The 23071-nt window shown below is 46.1% G+C and overlaps 1 protein-coding gene across 1 annotated transcript; it reads right to left on the minus strand.

Moving 5' to 3' along the window:
• Window positions 1–20155: 20155 nt before the first annotated feature.
• Window positions 20156–20683, minus strand: LOC114293801 (uncharacterized). Its single transcript, XM_028237927.2, has one exon. It carries the CDS (start codon window positions 20681–20683, stop codon window positions 20156–20158), a length of 528 nt encoding a protein of 175 aa, XP_028093728.2.
• Between the last annotated feature and the right edge of the window lie 2388 nt (window positions 20684–23071).

The raw sequence follows: 23071 nt of genomic DNA on the forward strand, positions 1-23071 counted from the left end.
AACAAGGTCTGTTTGACCACGACAGGGAACAACCGAGGAGGACTTTCAACTGTAACAACAATGCGGGCCCGAGTGGCGCTGCAAATACAAGAGCCTCGGAAGTCAGTATGGTCACCACCACTCCCCCTCCCCCTCCAAGGCCCATGGCTGCCACACCCTTCTCCGGCGCGTCCGGAAGCAACACACAAACCAACAGATTCCAACCGCGAGGCCAAAGAACCTTTACACCCTTATACATGCCCCTGACCAAAGTTCTGGGAATATTGATCAGGAAAAAGCATTTGAAACCCCTGGAGCCCAAGCCACTACCGAGTCCACTCCCCCTCTCTTATGACCCAGCAAAATACTGTGCGTATCACCAACAACACGGTCACGACACCGACCGTTGTTATAGATTACGTCATGAGATCCAGGATCTTATTGACAAACAGGTGATCGCGCCTCCCGACAGACCCAATGTCACGACCAATCCTCTTCCAACACATAACCAAGCTCCTCCTCCCAATAGAATCAACTTTATCCAAACTGGGGTCGCATCTTACGATCCTAGTATCTATATCACCCCATCCCACCTACCCAAGCCGGAGGTGTTCCTCCCCGACTGCACTAACTCTTTGTGCATGGTGGGCATCTCCATAACCCAACCAGAGCCAACGGTGGTGACCACCGAAGATGGGACAGAACAGAATTCAGGAGAGAATCTGATTGTTGCATCTGGGGATGAACAGAGTTTCGCTGGGGCAGCCTACAATCCGAGCGAGTACATCTCATCAACAAGCCAGAATGGGCTGGATATAGAACTGCCAGAGACAAGAGAACTGTGTGTAATCCAGGGGGATGGATTCAGGCAAGGGGCAGATGATTTGACAGCTATAGAGGAGGACTTTGCCGACTTGCAATTTTTCGATGACCAGGAACCAGGGGATGCATCAATCAACTGGTTCGACTATGAGGAATCGGCAGAGGCCACTGGATGGCTCGAGGATCAACCAGATGGAGTGGGGGAAGCCCAACCAGAACAGAGCCCGGCAGGGGCAGGAGTATCAGTTGTGGCCGGAATGGCCGGAAGTCAAGTTGTATCGCCGGAGAGCGCCGGTGTTAAGAATTCCGCTCGAGACTTGGGCATTATGGATACAGGAATTGTTGAACAACCAGTTGTACTGACGCAGCTGGAACAAGAAAAGTTTGAGGAGGCTGAGAGAATTAGGAAAGCTAAAGGTCCTGAGGGGACTGAAAGTGCTGTGTGCACGAAGATAGAGAATGCTGCGAGCATGTGGACAGGGAGTACTGCGAGTGCAACTAAACCGGAGCCAGGCAGGTGTCTGTTGGCTGCCGACGGAATGTGGTGGGAAGACGATGACTTATGTCTTGCCCACACGGATGAAGACTGGGGAAATAATCAACCGGATGACACTTGGTACCTCGATGAGGTTGACCATATGACGAGAAGTGGGCGGTACTTCAAACCCCCACACCTGGACCAACCCGAGGCATCCGGGAAGGATAGAGAAGCGGAGAAACAGGAGGAGAAGCAGATTGAAGAGGAAGCTGTGCTAAAACAGTTAAAAAAGATACAAGCAGACATCTCCATCTGGGGACTGCTAATGGCATCACGAGTACATAGGGAAGCTGTCCTATCTGCTATGGACAAGTCCAAACTCTCCATAGACACCACGCCTGAACAGCTGGTTGGGCTGGTTTTTCCGGGAGGAGGTTCCCCGGCATTAACCTTTTCGGACAAGGAACTACCGCCTGAGGGCACAAGTCATAACAAACCTCTCTATATTTCTGTGGAGTGTAGAGATAAGTGGATACCGGTGGTACTTGTTGATACCGAGTCTGCAATTAATGTCTGCCGGACCAGAACGGCATATGCAATCGGGTTAAAGCCCGTGGACTTCGTCCCAACTACCCAAGTGATCAGAGCATACGACAATACCAGCAGAGAAGTGATGGGGACTGTTAAAATTCAAACCAAGGTTGGTCCAGGACAACACAGCATCGAATTTCATATCTTGGACGTTCCCGCAACCTTTAACCTACTTTTGGGGCGACCGTGGTTGCACCAGGTCAAAGCAGTCTCTTCCACTCTACATCAGATGCTAAAGTACCCTCACGGGAAAGGGGTAGCGATCATTTTTGGGAATTCATCAATCCATCCGCCGCCGGAAGTGTCCACACCTGTCTTGGAGATCGAGCACGGCACGGAGGATGTGTTTTTGTCGGGGTTCACTTTGGCCGAGGCTCAAGTGGTGCAGAATGTCATGGCTGTGAATGAAGGTATGTACGTCAGTGCTCAATCTGTCTACCTCATGAACAAGCTACAACATATCCCCGGAATGGGATTAGGATGAAGCGGCTGGAAGGGTGTCGCGGTATCGGCCGAAGTGCCACACAACCCTCACACCTTTGGATTGGGTTATCTGCCCACCAAAGAGGACTGGGTGAGGAAAGGGAAAGAAATGGCCGGAAGGGCCAGAGCAAAGAAGGCTGGGAAGCCATTTGAGTTAATGCATAGGCCCATCTGGGGCACCCTAAACGGACGCTTCGTCCGGGAGGGGGAAGACTTTCCATTCTGCGGCTTCCCAGAACCATGGCTGAACGCGGAGAAGAAGCGCGTGCCTGGTTTCGAAATCTTCTTCGACTTACAATTACCTGGGGATGACGTTGCCGAAGCGCAGACAGACCCACCAACTGAGATTGAGCAGTGTAGAGCAGTGGATCTTGAGAGCACAGAGCTTAAAACGGGGGTAGCACTGGCGAGTCTACTTTTAGATCCTCCGATCGACCAAGAGTGCTTGGGGGATAACTCTTCGGTTTCCATGATTGGAGATGAAATAGCTGCGGGCTTTCCAGCGCCGATCTTGGATGCATCTATCGCACCTTCTCTCATCTGGCAATATGAAGAAGGCTTTTTATCTAGCAGTTCCGGGTCAGGTAGTGAGCCGGAATCTGATTCCACCGAATCTTGTGCGTCGGAATCAGATTCCAGCTCGACTGAGTCTGAGTCCGGTATTCCTGGGGGTGATAACCCAGATGCCACAGTCCTGTCTAGGTCGTCTTTTTCATTTTCTTTTGAGTCTGTTGTAACAGAGGAATCTGACGGCTTGGAAATATTTAATGAGAATGATGTGGATGTGGTTTCTGAGTATTTTTCTGTGCCTTTGATTTATTGCTTAAATCAGGATTTTCAAAATTTTGATGAAAACAACGAGGAAGAAATTCCTCCAGTTTTGCAACGATTAATTGATCAAGAGCAGGAAAGGTTTGTTAAACCTTTAATGGATGAAATCACTACTGTGAATGTTGGTACTGAGAAGGACCCGTGGCTGGTCCAGATCGGGTCCACGTTGTCTTCGGAGGAGCGCGAGCGCTTAGTCGCTTTATTAAAAGATTTCAAAGATGTTTTCGCGTGATCCTATGAAGACATGCCTGGAATCGATCCTGAGATTGTACAGCACCGGATCCCTCTTGATCCCGAGGCCCGCCCTGTCAAACAGAAACTCAGAAGGATCCGCCCAGACTGGGCTCTCAAAATTAAGGAAGAAGTCACCAAGCAAATTGACGCAGTGTTCCTGCTGGTATCTGAATACCCAACTTGGTTGGCCAACATTGTTCCGGTGCCAAAGAAGGATGGCAGAATTCGGGTCTGTGTAGACTTCAGAGATTTGAACAGGGCCAGTCCGAAGGATGACTTTCCCTTGCCACACATTGATGAATTGGTGGATTTCATGCCAGGACACGCTTTGCTTTCGTTTATAGATGGTTTCTCAAGCTATAATCAGATAGTAATGGCACACGAAGACCGAGAGAAGACTGCGTTCACTACCCCGTGGGGTACATATTGTTATAGAGTGATGCCATTCGGGTTGAAAAACGCTGGAGCTACTTATCAGCGGGCAGCAACTACAATATTGCATGATATGATCCATAAAGAGGTCGAGGTGTATGTGGACGACATGATTGTCAAGTCCAAAGAAAGAGAGGGCCACTACACCGCCTTACAAAAATTCTTTCAAAGGATCAGAGAGTTTCGACTGCGATTGAATCCCCAGAAGTGCACGTTTGGTGTTACAGCAGGGAAGATACTAGGGTTTCTGATTACACAAAAGGGCATCGAGGTCGACCCTTCCAAAATCAAGGCCATCTTAGAAATGCCACCACCAAGGACTGAAAAGGAGGTGCGAGGCTTTCTGGGTAAAGTGCAATTCATAAGACGGTTTATCTCTAAATTAACCTTGACTTGTGAACCACTTTTTGGTCTCCTGAAGAAAGGAAAGAAATTCCAATGGGACGGCCGATGTCAAGCAGCTTTTGAGCAGATCAAAGAATATCTACAGAACCCACCCGTGTTGTCACCACCAGAGCCGGGGAGACCGTTGATATTGTACCTTTCGGTAACTGAGACTACCATGGGCTGCATGCTCGCGCAGGAATCAGAAGACAAAGTAGAAAAGGCCATTTACTATCTGAGCAAAAAGATGCTGGATTACGAGACCCGCTATACACCGCTGGAGAAGGCTTGTTTGGCCTTGGTATGGGCTACTAGGAAGCTGCGGCACTACCTGTTAGCTCACTCTGTAATGTTGGTTTCACGTTTGGATCCCATCAAATATCTTTTCGAGAAACCAGCACTTACGGGTAGGCTAGCTCGTTGGCTGCTGTTGCTTTCCGAATTTGATTTGAAGTATGTAACGCGCAAGTCAGTAAAAGGAAGAGTAGTAGTAGAGTTCCTTGCTGACCACCCGGTTGAGGGGGATGAAGCGGTTGAGTACCTACTCCCAGATGAAGCCATTCTGCACGTGGAAGATGAAACCTGGACGATGTACTTTGACGGAGCGTCAAACCAGTTTGGGTATGGGATAGGGGTGTTGCTGATAGCGCCTGACGATTCCCGTATCCCTTTAGCATTCAAGCTCCAGTTCAAAGTCTCGAACAATGAGGCAGAGTATGAGGCATGTATTGCTGGCCTGGAAGCAGCCCTAGAACTAGGGGCAAGACGGTTGGACGTCATTGGGGACTCAAACCTAGTTGTATCTCAAGCAAAAGGAGATTGGAAAGTCAAGGAGGAAAGGATGATAATTTACCACCAAACCTTGGATTCGTTAATTCCTCGATTTGAGAAGCTAAATTTCACCCACCTCGTAAGAGAGAACAACAGGTTCGCAGATTCACTAGCAACTCTATCTTCTATGATAGACATCCCGTCCGGAGTCCGGATGCGTCCAGTCATCATTGATCAAAAGTTTGCGCCAGCATACGAGTCGATTTCCGCCATAGATGAGGCTCAAGACGACAACCCCTGGTATTACGATATCTGGAACTTCTTGGAAAAGGAGACGTATCCATTAGGGGCAAATGCCAAGGATAAGAGGGCCATCAGAAGAATGGCTGCTCAGTTCATCATCTGCAGGGGTAAGCTGTACAAAAGGGGTCACCTGGGAATGCATAAGCTCTGTGTAGAAGCTGAAGAGTCGAAGCGCCTGATGGAGGCCATCCATGGAGGGGAGTGCGGTGCACATATGAATTGAGTGATGCTGGCCAGAAAGATCCTCAGACAGGGCTACTACTGGTCAACCATGGAGGAGGATTGTATTAGTTTTGTTCGGCGCTGCCACAAGTGTCAAATTCATGCAAACCGCATGAACATCCCGCCGTCAAAGCTGTACAACATGACTTCGCCATGGCCTTTTTCAGTTTGGGGAATTGATGTGATCGGAGCTGTTACCCCGAAGGGGTCAAACGGGCATAAGTTTATCCTGGTAGCGATAGATTATTTCACAAAGTGGGTCGAGGCCCAATCATACGTGGTGTTGAAGGCGTCGCACGTCGCAAAGTTCATCAGAAACAACATCATCTGTCGCTACGGGGTGCCAAACGAGATAATTTCAGATAATGGTTCCCACTTCAAGAAAGAAGTGATAGACTTGTTGGAAAAATACAATGTGGCTTTCCATAAGTCATCTACATACCGGCCGCAAACCAACGGAGCGGTTGAGGCCGCCAACAAGAATATCAAGCATATACTGCAGAAGATGGTGAGAACCTACCGGGATTGGCCAGACAAGCTGCCATTTGCTCTGTGGGGCTACAGGACTTCAATCAGGACTTCTACTGGAGCAACTCCGTATTCATTGGTCTATGGAATGGAGGCTGTTCTACCCATCGAGATTGAGGTTCCGTCGTTACGAGTATTGGTTGAGTGCCAAATAGCCGAAGCAGATTGGCAGCAGAGCAGATTCGAAAAACTCATGCTCTTTGATGAAAGAAGACTGAAAGCACTGTACCACATCCAAGGCTATCAACGCAGAATTGCCAGGGCTTTCAACAAGAAGGTTAAGTCCAGGAATCTGAAAGAAGGAGATTTGGTGCTCAAAGACAACCGAGCTCCCATCCACGACCCAAGGGGCAAGTTTAAACCCAATTGGACTGGTCCTTACATCATCAAAGCTATCTGGTCAGGTGGAGCTGTGGTTCTAATGGATCTAGATGGCTTGGAGTTCTCACAACCGATCAATATGGACAAGTTGAAGAAATATTACCCTTGAGAGGCTCGCTAGGCCGAAAACCCGAAAGGGCGACCTAGGCAAAAGTCAGAGCACAAAAAATTAGAAAATATAAAAACTGAGCTCGCAAGGTCGAAAACCCGCAAAGGGCGGCCTTGGCAAAAGTTATAGCGCAAAAGGAGAGTGAAAATACTCGAGTGAATCTAAGCCTGAACTACGTAAGGCTTGATTCCCATCTTTGGGATACGTAGGCAACTTCACCTTGAAGTTCAGCCATAAACGTTTCCCCGATCAACTCTGTCCATTTCGATCATCTCAGTCATCTTTATCCATCAGCATTTATTGCGATCTCCGGTACAGTGCTGTTCAAACTAGGGGCAACTTTCCGTTGCCGCGATGGTGCAAAGTTACTCAGACTAGGGGCAACTTTCCGTTGCCATGAAGTGCTGCATTGTTCTTCAGACTAGGGGCAACTTTCCAGTTGCAGGGATCTGGGGTTGTGCATCTCAGTGACAGATCTTCGGCGTGTCCAGTTCTGATCCGCATCGAAAATAGTTTTGAAAAGTTTTAATAAAAGTCGACTTTGTTCAAATTAATCTTTTTACGACTAAGACCATTTTTGGACCAAAGCGGAAAATTTTCAGTACCACAACCTTCAATTCCATTGATTTCAAAACTGAGTTCTCCTGCTCTTGCATTACAATCGAGGTTGCTTTTTTTGTACATTCATAAAGAAAACTTGAAAATGCTAAGTGAGCAATAAATTTGAGGCATAGTTGAATCAAGTATCTCTGCGTCCCCTCCCAGAGCTGGACGAAGCATCTGATGCCAAGCTAGGCCCAACCTGTGCCTCCTCGTTGAGCCAATCCAAGCACTCATCGGACAAAGTGCAACTGAAAGTAGAAGCAGGGGCCAGGAGCTCTCTAGTCCTCCATGCTGTGGCATATCGGGCAAGCTGTGCACCCCGGACCGGGAAAGCAGCTGGGTACTCAATCCCCTCCGGTGGGCAGGTCTGATCATGACCAAACTGATGCAGGAACCGGAACGAAAAATAGAATACGCAGTGGGTTAGACCAATCAATTGGATCCCAATCAGCCGGGACATACTATAGCTCATTGCCGGGAGGTTGAGCCAAGGACAACGCCAAGCAATGCGGTCTGCGGACAAATTGCGCATCCAATCAAACCACCACCTTTCGTCAAGAGCGTTGACTAGGCGCTGCCGAAAGAAGTAGCCTCGAGCTGAATAGGCCAGGCAAGAGTCCACAACCTGCAACTTGTCCATTAACCATACCTAGGGGAGGGATGGAAAATGAGAGAATAAAAAAACAGAGAGATGTACGATGAGAGAAAAGTAAGACAAGGGTTTTGTGAGAAAAACCGAGCCTGAGGGTCAAGTGATGTGAGCAAATATATATGTAAGGTTGGGTGGGAAACATTACCTGCAGCAGCAGTGGACTCCCAGCAAACCTAGTCGCCTCCCGGCAATAAACAGAATCTAAACCCATCAGCGTCTCGGCCAAGGTCATAGCGACGCAGCTCTTTCCCTCTCTCAAGCCTTGGGCAACTTCAATCAAGCGAATGCTAGCTCCGCCGAAGCCCGAGGAAAGCAAAAAGTGAGACAACAAACACAAGCAGAGGGCGTGTTGCCGAAAACCCTGCCAATAATGGTTGCTGCGGTCACCGGCGTCGGAAAAACGATGGATCAAGCCGAGGATGTCCAGTTCCCCACTGCAGATCAGAGATCGAGCATCATGCGCCGTGAGCCCACACATCCGCCCTAAGGCCTGGGCATGGCCAAAACGGAGCTGGGGCAAGATCACTTCAGAGCTTTCAAACTCCATCAAAACCTGAAAATCTTCGAAAGTGGGACATATCTCTTGGCCGCCGAAGCTAAAAACGTGCGTCACTGGGTTCCAGAACCTTGCCGCGGCATGGAGAAAAGGGAGCTGTAGTGAAGTACGGCTCAGCGTGAATAGTGCATTCAAGCCGAAACCCCGGAAGTTCAGCTTTTCCGAGCCATCTAGAGAAGAGATCCAAGATGTGAGATTTTCTACGAAAAACGCCTCCATCTTTGTGTAAAACTAAGATGAAATGAATGTTCCCAAAGTTGAGGCTTTTATAGAGGGAAAAACACTATTCAGGAGGACACGTGTCAAAAATTGGGCCACTGCAGGGACAAGTGGCCGGCCGGCCACCTTTTCTGGCTGGCCGGCCATTCTCTTTTTCAAAACTGGCCGGCCGGCTCCCCCTCTCCATAAAATTGGCCGGCCGGCTCCCAAAGGTGGCCGGCAGTGTTCCAGTGTATCTCCTTGGCCCTGTTTTACCCTTCGAGGGAAAGTTTCAAGCATTTCCATGCAACGGGAGAGTCAAAGGCCTTCATTTCCCTCTTTTTCGGATGCGTTCTGGTGCCCAGATCATCCGAAGTACACTCTGTTGTTGTTGTTTTGATTATCGAGTTGTTGTTTTACTTATCGAGTTGTTTGTCGAGCGGACGTGTTTCGTGTTTTCGAGTCATTGTTCTCTGTTTAAACAATCTTTGTTTAGGTCTTGTATATTTACGTTGTCAACACTTTTGTTTTTGCTTATCGAGTTGTAAACTTCCTAAGGTTCTGTTATATCTTAGTAAGTTGAGTTTCTTAGTTTGTTGCGTCGGTTCACTACCTGACTTGGTGATTACACAATGCACATTCCCATTCAATTTCATTTTTGTGCAAAATAAAATGATGCGATACGATGCTAAAAGTTTAAAATACGAACACCTTTTCAAAAGTTGTTTCATTCCATCATGCTTTACAATGAACAAAGGTACAAGTTTTACAAAAAATAAAACTGCCTAGCAATATGCAAAGTGCTACAAACTACTAGCAAAAAGAGAAATAAAACAGGAAATAGCAACATCAATGTCCTCGGGAGCGGGAACGAGAAGCACTCCTCATCCTCTTCTGCGGGACAACCTCTACACCATCATCATCATCCGGGTCGGAGCTGTCATCCTCAGAATCCCCCTCGGCCTCGCCTCTGTTCCCTGAACCAAGACCGGAGCCCCCCTCCTCGGCAGATGTCTCCGACTGGCGGTCGGTAACCTCCTCCTCCTCCTCCTCCTCGGGCTCCACCTCTGCAACGCGTGCCCTACGTCTGCGGGAGGACCCTCCTCGAGCTCCTCGAAAAGGCCTGGATGGCCCAGCTCCTCGGAAAGGCCTGGATGGCCCCGCTCCTTGAGAAGGCCCAGATGGCCCAGCTCCGTAAAAAGGCCCAGATGGCCCAGCTCCCCAAGGAGGCCCAGGTGGCCCGGCCCGCAGCGGAGCATATACAGGAGGCATCTGAAAATGAAAAGTTCAATACATCAGTTCAAATATGAAAATCAGATACGAGTACAGTATGTGAGTGGGGTGTGTATCGGATGTGCTCTATAATACAGAAGAATGCTCAAAACCAGTGTGTCATCAGAAGTGTGATAAATGCAAGAAAAATGAACGGTACCTGCACACCCATAACGGATAGGTGTGTCTCTCTCCGAAGAACCATGCCCTCAAGTGCGGCCATGACCCCGAGAATCTCGTCCACATACTCAGCCGGAGGCTGCAGATACAAAGGCAAAACTATCAGTAAAGGAATGAATGTCTAAGTACTCGACTGATAAATCAAAGCTATAAATCATACCGATGGTGAATCAGGATCCCTGACATATCTATGGTCAAGAAGCAGAGGCTCTAGCAGAATCTGGTAAGGAGTCCCAAAACGCCATCCCATCAACTCGGACGGCATGTCCGGCCATCCAGGATGAGGATAAGTCGAAGGAGTCGGAGGAACCGATCTACCCCCACCTCTCGATGTACCAGCCCTACTAGTAGAAGGGGCGTCTGCAGCCCGAGCCCGGGCCTGGCCCGAGGATGACATACCGGCAGACCTCATCGTCGGGGTGTGAGCTCCCGTCAATGGAGGCATCAAATATGTGTGACGGTAAGTGGCGTAGTCCCCCTCCTCAAGATATAGTAAAGCATCACTACCCAGCATGGCGCCGACTACCTCCGAGAAAGAGAGCCTGTCAGCAGTCCGCATACTGACTGGGGGTATTGCGGGAGGATCCTGAGAAAGATACCCCCATACCTGACGCAGAAAGCGTTTCCCCAGAAACCATGCCCTGCCAACAGGTCCTTCGAGCAGGAACCTATACTGGGAGGTGCCCGATCCTCCGGGATACTGAAATCGAAGACCATCGCCCAAGGGTGCCCAAGGCTGCCATGTGATCTGCGGATAACAAATACATAAGCCAAATCAGAAATCGGGAATGCACAGAACAAATCAAAGATGAAAATGAAAAGAACTGAAAGTTCTGAAGTACCTCCGATGGGCGCACAGTGTCAAAATACTGTCGCAGATAAATAAGAGTCTCTCGGGGTCTCGGCCGGTGCGGGCCCTCAAACACCAGTGAATATAGGGTCATGGGGGGTCCTGCCACCTCCAACTCTGGGGCTAATGCTGGGAAGTATACATAGAGCCATAGCTGAGAAAAGCAGTGCAGAATGTAAGTACAAAGTGCTGAGAGCAAAATACAGACTGTAAAGTGCGCTGTGTGTGCAATGTACAAGTAATGAAGAGCAGAAATGTAAATCAAGGGGACAGAAAAGTACCTCCCTGACTTGCCAATAACCGCCAAGTAAGTCTCCCCGCCTGCGGGAGGTGGCGCTCATATAAAAGTAAAGGGTAGCCAGGCCGGCGCCACCCCAGTCGTATCGACTGACCTTTGATAGGTCAACCAGAGCGCTCAACAGATATAGCCCGACTGTGTTCCCTCTATCGGCGAACAGGGTAGTCCCGAAGAGGAACATAAGGAAACCACGGGCGTACTGCTCCGTCTCCTCAGGAGTCTCGGGCACCATCTCCGCCCGCCGAAAATGGGAAGAGAACCAAGTATATCGGACTCTCCCAGAAACCCTGTCAACAGGCGGGTGAGCCCCCAGCAGATATGTCCAAGCAGCCTCCCACTCGCCCATGTCCTCGTCATAGGGGATGGACCAACCTCCTATGTCTAGGCCGGTCAACACAGCGAAGTCTAGAGGGGTCATAGTCATGTCTCCGGTGGTAGAGAAATGAAAGGAGTTGGTGGTGTCCCACCATCTCTCTACCAATGCCGCCATCAGTGTCCTCCTGGCAGAACAACGTGACAACCCAATGCAGAAGGCCCCGAACCCTGCCAAGTCTACTAAATCTCGAACACCCTCCGGGAGCTCAGCGTACCAGTCCCGCGCGGCGGTGGAACCATACCCCCGTACACTGCGAGAACCAACCTGCATTTAGAATGAATACATGTGTCAATAATGGAAGATCTAGGCTGCGCGCTAATAAAATGAAATGGGCTGTGTGCCGATGAAATGAGATGGGCTGTGTGCCGATGAAATGAAATGGGCTGCGTGCTAATGAAATGAGATGGGCTGTGCGCCGATGAAGTGAAATAAGCTGCATGCAAATAAAATGAAGTAGCCGTGTGTTCAGAAGTGAAGTGTACGAACTGTGTGTTCAGTATAAGCAACTTTCAATCAGTGTGGGCTGCGTGTTCACTATTCTAATCTGAGCTGCGTGTTCAGAAAATTTGAAGTTTGGGCTGCATGTTCAACGTTCAATCAGTGTGGGCTGCGTGTTCACTATTCTAATCTGGGCTGCGTGTTCAGGAAATTTAAAGTTTGGGCTGCGTGTTCAACTTTCAATCAGTGTGGGCTGCGTGTTCACTATTAATCTGGGCTGCGTGTTCAGAAAATTTTAAGTTTGGGCTGCGTGTTCAACTTTCAATCAGTGTGGGCTGCGTGTTCACTATTCTAATCTGGGCTGCGTGTTCGGAAAATTTTAAGTTTGGGCTGCGCGTTCAACTTTCAATCAGTGTGGGCTGCGTGTTCACTATCAATCTGGGCTGCGTGTTCAGGAAATTTAAGTTTGGGCTGCGTGTTCAACTTTCAATCAGTGTGGGCTGCGTGTTCACTATCAATCTGGGCTGCGTGTTCTAGAAATTTAAGTTTGGGTTGCGTGTTCAACTTTCAATCAGTGTGGGCTGCGTATTCACTATTCTAATCTGGGCTGCGTGTTCAGAAAATTTTAAGTTTGGGCTGCGTGTTCAACTTTCAATCAGTGTGGGCTGCGTGTTCAACTTTCAATCAGTGTGGGCTGTGTGTTCACTTTCAAATTCGGGCTGTGTGTTCGACAAATCAGTGTGTGAGCCGTGTGTTCATTTCTTAACTAATGTGTGTCGTGCGTTCACAATCAATTAATGAGCCGAGTGTTCATAAATTCAAGTGTTTAAGCTACAGATTCAAGATGCAAATAGAGTACTATGTCATAAGCTAAACTGTGTGTTCAAGCATGGCAAAGGCACGAAATGTACGAAAAATGCGGAAAATGAAGTAAATACCTCTCGGGCCTCATGGGAGAGGTGATGCTCTGGCTCTCGGAGAAGTAGATCCCCAGGTGCTCGGTCATCAAAGTCAGTGAAATGACAGAAAACGGCACGCGGAAGGACATGTGCTGGCGGAGCGTACCTCCCGGGAATAAAAGGTCGGACCCTCGGAGGCAAAGTCATGGGATCAAAATCGTCCCCGGCACCCGGAAAGCCCCCACCATGAGGAGAATTGCCCGTCATTTTCAGAAAATCTGCAAAAGGAGCAAAAATGAGCTAAAATGAGCCAAAATTGGAAAAAGTCAACAAAAGTCAACTCTCGGGAAATGAAAAAGTCAACAAAAGTCAACTCCCGAGAAAATCTTCCAAATATTGAGACAAACTCACCTCAAGTGGCGGAAATGAGAAAAGAAGCTCCGAAACCAAAATTTAATCAGTTCAAAGTGCTTGAAACTGAGTATTTTTATGGAAACAACTTGCGTGGGGCGTTGGAAAACGCGTATGGAACTCAGATCTGGAGAAGAAAGTGGTGTAGGAGGCAAGAAAAGAGAAGATCTCGGCTGCATTTATAGGCTCCAAGTCTTGGGATGAAGGAGCATGAAGAAAGGAGGTGAAAGGACCAAAATGCCCTCGGATTTGGTCATATAGCCGGCCGGCCCCTTTTTCTAGCCGGCCGGCCATTTCCTTTTTGGAAAATCGGCCGGCCAGCCATTCACTTTTTGTAAAACCAGCCGGCCACCTCCTATCCCTCATAAAACTGGCCGGCCATGTCCCTCACAGGCTCACCTAGCTCCCTGCAAATTTTGAGGAAGATTGGAGTTCCCGGGACCTGAAAAAGTTCAAGAAAAGTACACTTCCGGTCGCGAAATTGCTCCGCCGGAACTTCAGCTTCAAGATCTGACATGTGTCTCATCATCATTCATCAAAATCAAAGTGTATCCTTTTTGAATGAGTTGTAGCCATTCCAGGAAGTGGATCGGAGGCCGTGATCGAGTCGCCTTCGCCGAAACATGCATTTCCGTACTCGTTATTTCATGATAAACGGGCACCCTGATTTATGCTCGTTTTGCACTATCATGCACATAACTTGCATTCTCATGAGCATACTTACATTTTTATGCACATTTCTTGATATTGGCATACCTTTATGCTTGAGCATGCGTTGTCACGCATGTTCCACTCTTGCATTGCGATGCATTCACTCACCGGCACTGTGTGTGTCAAACTTCCAGAATCACATTGGATATATGTTGGTAGTGTATTGTGCTTGTTGAATTTCTCTCTTTTGCAGGCACGATATTGTATGTACGGTTCATTTGAGGCTGGTGCGACCAGACGAATCGCGCAGGTATCGTATCTTCTCCGTGAGAGACGTGGCGAGGATTGAATAATTCTCCGTATTCTTAACTGCATGAAATGTAGTTGTTGCTTTGCATTCTTGCTTAAAACTGTTACATCTATTTGCGAATACTTACTTCATTACAGCTTGCTGCATTTGCATGATCATTGAGTTATGTCCGGCTTCTTGCATTGTCATTTGCATTTTGACCCTGCCCGCGGGCATGCCTGCGGGCACATCTTTGTTATCTTGCCTGTTTGTCTAAGTCTTCGGCCTTGTCAAAAATGGGTCGTCTCTGGGCTTTGACATTCACTCCCGTCACTTATGACTTCCGAGTTCTGTCAAAGAGGGGCAACTGTAGACACCCCATTTTTGACCGACCTTAAGACTCAGACGTCACTGATTGAGCGCTTGGTGATGTTGCATAATGTGCTCGTTCAGAAGTTTCAGAGTTGCGGCCGTGAGCCCTGCCTCCGGACTTCCGAACCCTCTTTTGTGCTTTGCCTCGGTTTGCGAACCAGGCTCGGTTTTCTTGGTTTCTTTTCCTGAGGGAAGGGAGAGGTCCCGTAGACCATCTCTCAATGTCCGTAGGCTACATTTGGTGGCCGTAGGCCATTTTGCCCATTTCGGGGCCCGGTTCCCGGTTTTCGGAGCCGTCAGGCCGTGTGCCTCGGTTCGGGACCGCCTAACCATCTCCGTTTGTTCTGATTTTTGGTATACTTCCTTTTTACTCCCTTTTGAGGGACACTGGGGTCTGAGAAACCCACTTCGTGGCCGAATGCCACTTTCGGTGCTTAACAGCCCATTTTCGGGACCTCGAACTGCGCGTTTTGGCCCCCGAACATTCGTTTTGCAACGGTTTTCGTTCATTTTTGGCAGGTACCTCTGTTTTATCACTGGGAAGGTCACTGAAGGGTGAGAGGCCAGTAATTGTTGCAGCAACCAGTTATATATCCTCCGACGCCCTCCGATGCCCGTTTTTCACACTTCCGGGCTAATGTTGAACACCTTGGGGCCACTTTCTTGAATTTTGAACCACATACTTGTGATGTACACACATGGGAGGACCCTAAAAGTTGGTGGCCGGCCACTAATGTTACTTGACCCTTTTGAACCCCTCCTTCTGGGCTAATGTTGAACACCTTGGGGCCACTTTCTTGAACTTTGAACCACATACTTGTGATGTACACACATGGGAGGACCCTAAAAGTTGGTGGCCGGCCACTAATGTTTCTTGACCCTTTTGAACCCCTCCTTCCGGGCCAATGTTGAACACCCTTGAGCCACTTTCTTGGACTTTTAACCACAGGGTTGTGTTGAGGGCACATGGGAGGACACCATTATGTGGTGGCCGGCCACTAAACCAACTTGATCCTTTTGACCCCTAGCCGGCCAGCTAGGGGGTGTGGCCGGCCGGCCACCTGCAACAAAAATACTTGGCCGGCCATGATCCTCACACTGTTCACTTTACAGCTGTATAGCTTTATCCCCCAGAAAATATCTATATCCGGGGGATATTTTGTGGGGGAAAGCTTGCCTCCTTTTTCCCCCACCTTTTGCCCCTCTTTTTGGTCCATATAACCAAGGGCCAACACTTGTATTAGGGGTTAGAGAAATTGCCTTCAAGCATACACATTCAAACCTCCCTCTATCTCTCTCATTTCCTCAAAAACATCCAAGTTCTATACTTCATTCCTTCATCACCACCAAGCACCACCACCACCACTCCATTTCCAGCAACAAAGAAGGCTTCTCAAAGGCCAAAGGTGCTGCAACTTGGTCCAAGAAGCAACCAAAGATTGGTCTACAAAGGTGAGTTGCTATTTCACCATTTTTGGGCTTATTTTTGCAACTTTTCTTAACCATATATGCTTTTTTCTTTGAGCTCCGGCCATAACTGAAAGTGGCCTTGTTTTGAGCTCATTTTCACTTTTTCTTAAGGGCTCAACCCTTTTTGAGCCCCCCATATTGCACTTGCTTCAATACCCTTCTCAAATACCGTTTTCTTGCATGATTTTTTTAGCTTGTGTGTGATCTGTTTTGGAGCATGATGTAAACTGTAAATAGGCTTATTTTGAGCCCCTCTTCAACATTGAAGAAGGGATCAATACTGTTTGGGACCTCCATGCTATACTTTCCTTTATACTCCCTTTTTGGTCCCATTTTTGCATGCTTTGGCAGCCTATTGTGCTTTGGTTTTTGGCCATTTTACATCACTGAAAATAGTCTCATTTTGGTCCATTCTTCATGTTTCATTTAGGGCCTTTCATGGTTTGGGACCTCCATATGCCACTTCATGTTATATCCCTCTTTTGGTCCCCATTCTTGCATGTTTTGTTAGCCTATCATGCTTTTGTTTTTGGCCATTTTACAGTTCTGAAAATAGTCTTATTTTGGCCCATTCTTCATGTTTCATTAAGGGTCTTTGGCTGTTTGTGGAATATTTTGCATACCTCATGTTATAGCCTCTTTTGAGCCTTATTTTGCATTGCATTTCTAGCATGTTTGTATACTGTTTTGGAGTTTTTACAGTTCTATAAATATTCTTATTTTTGGTCCCTCTTAAATGTTGTAGAAGGGAATTTTTCAGTTTGGGCTTTGCATATACCACTTGCCTCTTTGGCCACCTTTTGGCCCTTTTTCTTGCATAGGAGTGCAGCCATACCTGTGTTTGTTTTTGGAGTTTTTACAGTTCTGGAAAACATCATATTTTGGGCCCCTCTTCAACTTTGTTGAAGGGCCCTAACCTGTTTGAGGACAGTAGATGTGAGTTGCTTCTTAATCTCATGTTTAGGGCCATTTCTTGCATGCTAGTTTTGCCCTGTCTTGGTTTGCTGTTTGGCCATGCTATAAACTGGAAAAGTGCATATTTAGGGGCTGCCTTGCTTCTGTCTATTCATTGTATGTGCCAATTTTGTATGTTTGGTATAGCTATAGGCCATTTCAGGCGCCAAAATTCATATTTCGGGACTATTCCCCGCATAGGGTGTGTTTTCGCCTCATTTCGGGGCTGTTTTCCCCCACATTTCATTGCTGAAAATCCATTAGCATGCTTATATGCCATTTCCATGCCATTGCATTGCATATACCATTGCCTCGGTTTGCGTGCCCGTGTGCACGCATTTCGAGGCACTTCATTTTCATCTATCGACCTCTTACGTGAGTGTGGCTGAGGCTCTCTCATGTTAGTATAAGTCCATGTTGCATTCTATATGCCATTTCCATGCCATTGCATTGCATATACCATTGTCTCGGTTTGCGTGCCCGTGTGCACGCATTTCGAGGCGCTTCATTTTCATCTATCGGCCTCTTATGTGAGTGTGGCTGAGGCTCTCTCATGTTAGTATAAGTCCATGTTGCATTTTATATGCCATTTCCATGCATTTGCATTGCATATACCATTGCCTCGGTTTGCGTGCCCGCGTGCACGTATTTCGAGACACTTCATTTTCATCTATTGGCCTCTTATGTGAGTGTGGCTGAGGCTCTCTCATGTTAGTATAAGTCCATGTTGCATTTTATATGCCATTTTCATGCATTTGCATTGCATATGCCATTACCTCGGTTTGCGTGTCCGTGTGCACGTATTTCGAGGCATCTCATTTTTACAGCATAGTGCATACTAGGTTGTATCTTAGATCGCATTCTGACATTTTCTCGGTTTGCGTGTCTGTGTGCACGCATTTCGAGGCATCTCATTTTTACAGCATAGTGCATACTAGGTTGTATCTTAGATCGCATTCTGTCATTTTCTCGGTTTGCGTGCCCGTATGCACGTATTTTCGAGGCATCTCATTTTCATAGCATTGTGTATGTTAGGATTGTATCTGAGTCGCATTTCATGCATATCATGCATATTGCATCGTATCCGGGATAGGAGTTAGCCCGGGCACGGGAAACGAGGTGCATTTCGTACTCCGAGTGACGGAATGTGTCTCAATTCCCCAGTCACCGACACTCCGGATCATCCATGATGGAGTTAGGTCTTGTTGTGTTTTCATGTGCATTCATCCTATATTGAATTGTGCATTTCGACTCCTCGGCCATCATGCCTCGGTATGCGTGATTGGTGGCACGAGGATCGAGGCATGCATATATCTGTGAAAATACATTGCCATGCCCCTTTCCTGCTCTCTGTTGCAGCAAAATGAAGGATCAGTAACTTTTTGGAGTTTGGCGCGCATTTCAAGAAAAGGTGTAAACAGAGGCTAATTGGGGCATCCTAGTGGATTTCCGCGAAGGCAGCCCAGACATGCATCATTCATCAGGAGCAAGGCAGTCCCTAGCTTGCATGCCAGTTTATTTATTTTCTTAGTTAATTTGTTAATTAATTAGGAATTTGTATATTATTCGGACTGTAATATTTGGACTGTAATATTCTTTTATTCGGGACTGTATTATTTATTCGGACCCTCTGCGCGAGGGCACAACTGTAATAAGTGTGCGTGAGTGTGATGTATGTCTTCCAACCCCACGTCTTTCTTCCCTTTTATTTATCTTCTTTTGATGGTTAGATTAAGGCATATTTCAATTAGCATACAGTATGATAGCATGTTTGCATTCATTCATCTGTTTTGCATGCACCGGGCTCGGCGCATCATACTAACTGCATTGTACTTTCAATTCCAAATTGAATACATGTTAGTTGTAGCATCCCATATGCCATGTTTAGAATAGCCGAGCCTATCTTAGTTGCATTTTCGCATGTGTTGCATTAGGCATTTCTGTATACTTAGGATCATGTATGATTTCTAATGTAAACTTCTGTTTTGGCTTGGAGTACTCGGTAAGTTTTATGCTTTAGCATCCTTGCATGCGTGTGAGTGACTGCCATGAATAGCATGCTTACCATGAGGCTAAATGCTTATGTGATATATCTGCCTGAGTGCCTGTGGGTGAAGGTTAGGTTACTTGGATTGGAATAAATCATCAAATGTTTGTTTTAAGCCCACTAGATAGTGGCAAAACCATCTTTTCCAAGCCCACCTGCGGGTGGCAAAATCTGCATTTTAAGCCTACTTGCAAGTAGCAAACCATCTTTCAAATAAACAAGCATGAAATGTTTTGTTCCAATTCGGGCGACCCAGTCTATACTTATATGCTGTGTGCATCACATAGTAACCTAGGCTAATAACCGGAATAAGAACACACAAAGTTTTCAAAAATAGATATCATGGTTAGTAGAGGCCGATCTTTGATCGGGCGAGCAGGGGTGCTCACGAAGTGACCTTCCCCAATCGTACCCAAGTTCCCGAGCCGAGGCAACTTTGGTGATGGCGGACACGTGGCCTTTGGCACCGAGTCAGGGTTTCCTAAATTTCCCATTAAAAAACATTTAGGTGGCGACTCTGTATCTGGCAAAGCAGTCCATGTTTGGCACTTCCTTCAAAATCTGCTTTCTCAAAACGATTTGCCGGATTTGGACTCTTTGGTTCAGACTTAGAACCGTGACAATTTGAGAGTCCTGAGCTGTAGTGACCCCAAAAATGAACAGAACGGGAGCTCGTTCCTCCCGGGGCGTTCGGGGACGTCTACACTGGAAATTATACCTGACACCACAGCTTCAGTGTTCTGCACATCACCAGGCACTAAGGAAAATACTTGACCTTGTCTCAGAGTTTCTTTCCCAGTATTAGCTCTTGTATTTGTTTTAGTTGTAGAAGCGGATCTAGCTGAACTCGCTGTAGGGCGGTTAACATTATTAGACCCAAGTGGGCAATCTTTCACTACATGACCTATCTTGCCACATCGGAAACAAGAACCCGATGCCTGGTAACACACACCCTTATGCCTCCTTCCACAATCAGGGCAAATTAGAATAGACCCACTGCTCTGACTTGAGCTACTTGTAGACCTCGTGTTTTGCTTTTTACTTACATAAGAACGACCCTTTTTGAAACTGTACCCAGACCTTTTTCCTCTCTATTCTGTTGTTGTTGTTGTTGGGTCCTTACTTTGTTTCATAGTGGCTAGGGTAGCTTCATCCATTAAGGATCTATCAAGGACTTCTACGTATGTTGGCAACTTCAACACGCCTACTCGATCAAATATGTCTAAGTCCAATCCTCCTTCAAACTTATGGGCTTTCTTATAGTCCGTATCTACCATGTGAGGGACAAACCTGGCTAACTCAGTGAACTTAGCCTCGTACTCAACTATGGACATTCTGCCTTGCTTGATTTCTTGGAATTCAAACACTTTTCGATCCCAAAAACACTGAAGGAAGTACTTATCATAAAAGATTTCATTGAATCGAGCCCATGTCATGTTTTCATTAGTATTCTGAATTAGTAACCACTGTCTTCGAGCTTTGTCTTTAAGAGTAAAGGTGGCCAGTAAAACCTTCTGAGTCTCGGTACAGAGAAAAACTTCAAACAACTTCTCTATTTCAAGTAACCATGTCTCTGCTTTCAACGGTTCAATACCACCCACAAAAGTTAACGGTTTCATCTTCATGAATTTCTAAGTTAGGTTGATGATATCGTTATTATCTGGTTCAACTTGTACCGGCAAAGGTGGAGGGGGCCAAGGTTTTATCTTTGTTATTATGTCATTGCTTCGGTCAATGCTACATGCATCTGTTCCATTTGGTTTATTCGGGCCTTAGAAGACTCACTTGTATCATTTTCCCTTGCATTCTCCATGTTGCTATAGGTAAACAAGGCAATAATAGTCATAGGCCAATAATTCTTTTCACTATGTTTAGATCATTCAATTACGATCCATTTATTTCTATTTCATGTCTTCATGGTCAGACAGACTCAGTTTCCACATTAACAGACATTAATATACACACTCACACATGTAGAAAGATGCCCTAATGCTTACTAGGACACTCTATAGCTCATGTGGACTTATGTGTGCGATATATTCATGTGCTCTTATACCACTCTGTCACGACCCAAACCTGCCTCTATAGGTTTAGCGTCGTAACCGGCCACTAATCCTTAGATTACCAAAGGCCTCTTAACATAATAACACATAATTAGGGGTTACGGAAGTAATATATAAAACATACATAGTCCATTGAGCTGTGTTGACATATATGAGACAAAATTTTCAAACAAACTTATATATATGTATATATACACATAACATCATCAATACATTGGTCTCACGTCACGCATTTACATAGATAAGATCGAAGGAAACTTAGCCCAAGTACAGATAAACAAAACAAAAAAGATAAAGCCTTGATATGGTCTTCTCAAAAGGAACCTCCTCGGGAGGCATGGTGGTTGACTGACAAAACAGAATTATAGCCATCAACTCTAGGCCTGGTCATGTGCCTGATCACCTACATGCATAACATAAATAATGAGCGGGAGCCCAATGAATAATAACAGAGTAAAGAATTTGATGAATGATAACCATTTCAGATTTAGAAAATCAAAATTTTAGATTCATATACATATTCTTGTTCTTGTTCAAGTCATATACAGAAATCAGAGTTCATGTTTAATTATACGTGGTACATCCATTAGCGCTAACAGAAAAGATACAGAACAGATGGTGGCTATGAGTAACCAGTTCCATAAAGGAACCTCCAGAACCTGGTAACAGATGACAGATATGCTGAGCTCCATGATGGAGCCTCCGGTACGGGTAATAGAGTGCAGACATAATAAGTTCCATAATGGAACCTCTGATACTGGGCAACAGTTAACAGATATCACGTGATACCAAGGATACTACAAATACATTGTCAGGAATTGGACAATCATTCATTGTACGGAACATAGCATTTCAGAAAATAGATCGTATTTTATCATACAGAAAGAAAATAAAGATGAACATAGCTTTACTAAGTTATTACTCACAGATGGCTCTAGGTGCAGGCAGACAGACAGAGCAGGCAAATCAAATGGTTTATGGCGTGTGACCTACATCAATACATAACAGTTACATATACTGAAACACATGCTTGGATTGTACATAACTTGTTTCATTTTGTTCTTAGTGTGTTTCTAGCCTTTACTCTCATTATTGTGTCTTAATCTTGGTCTAGGAATGACTAGGATGTAATAAGGATGCAAAAGAAATGCATTTGAAAACATTTAGTTAGAAATACTGGAAACAGGGGTCTCGCTCGAGTGCAACTTTCTTTGCTCGAGCGGACATGCAAAATGCGAGTGGTCGCTTGAGTGCACATTCTTTTGCTCGAGCGGTCTGTAAACTTTGCAAAAGTGATGGTTGTTTGATTTTTTCGCTCGATGCTCGCTCGAGCATAACTTTTGTCGCTCGAGCACAACTTTTGTCGCTCGAGCATTCTATAAAACACACAAACTTCTGGGAGCATGCATTTTACGCTCGAGCGGACTTTTGGTCGCTCGAGCAAAAGTGCAAAAATAAAGGTGGTCGCTCGAGCGCAGGATTTGTCGCTCGAGCGTGGAAACAGAATTCTAGAATTTCCAGAATTGCTTCCAAGCTTCAAACTCAACCCCAAAGCTGTAAATTATGATTTCTTGGGCTAAAAACTTAAGGGAACTCTTGTAAACTTGCAAAACATCATGAAGTAAGAATCATTACTCAAAATCAAAGCCCAATAACATGCAATTGTACAAAATCAAGCTTGAAATGTAAAAACATAACATGAACATGACAAACATGAAATGATTTGAGCTCCAAGTTTCCAAATCATGATCAAATGAGATGTTTAGGTCTAAAACATGTTGAATTCCTTGAACAAAACCAAGATACTAACATGCATGTGAGAATTCTCTTGAAAATAACTTTAATTATGATCAAATGAACATGTATGCATGATTTTCTCTTCTCTTCTAGTTCATTAGCTTAATTTATGCATTGATTCACTTAATTCTCGTAGTTCCTTACTTA

This window comes from Camellia sinensis, chromosome 5 (genome assembly GCF_055761805.1).
Source record: "Camellia sinensis isolate YWXY chromosome 5, ASM5576180v1, whole genome shotgun sequence".
NCBI lineage: Eukaryota > Viridiplantae > Streptophyta > Magnoliopsida > Ericales > Theaceae > Camellia > Camellia sinensis.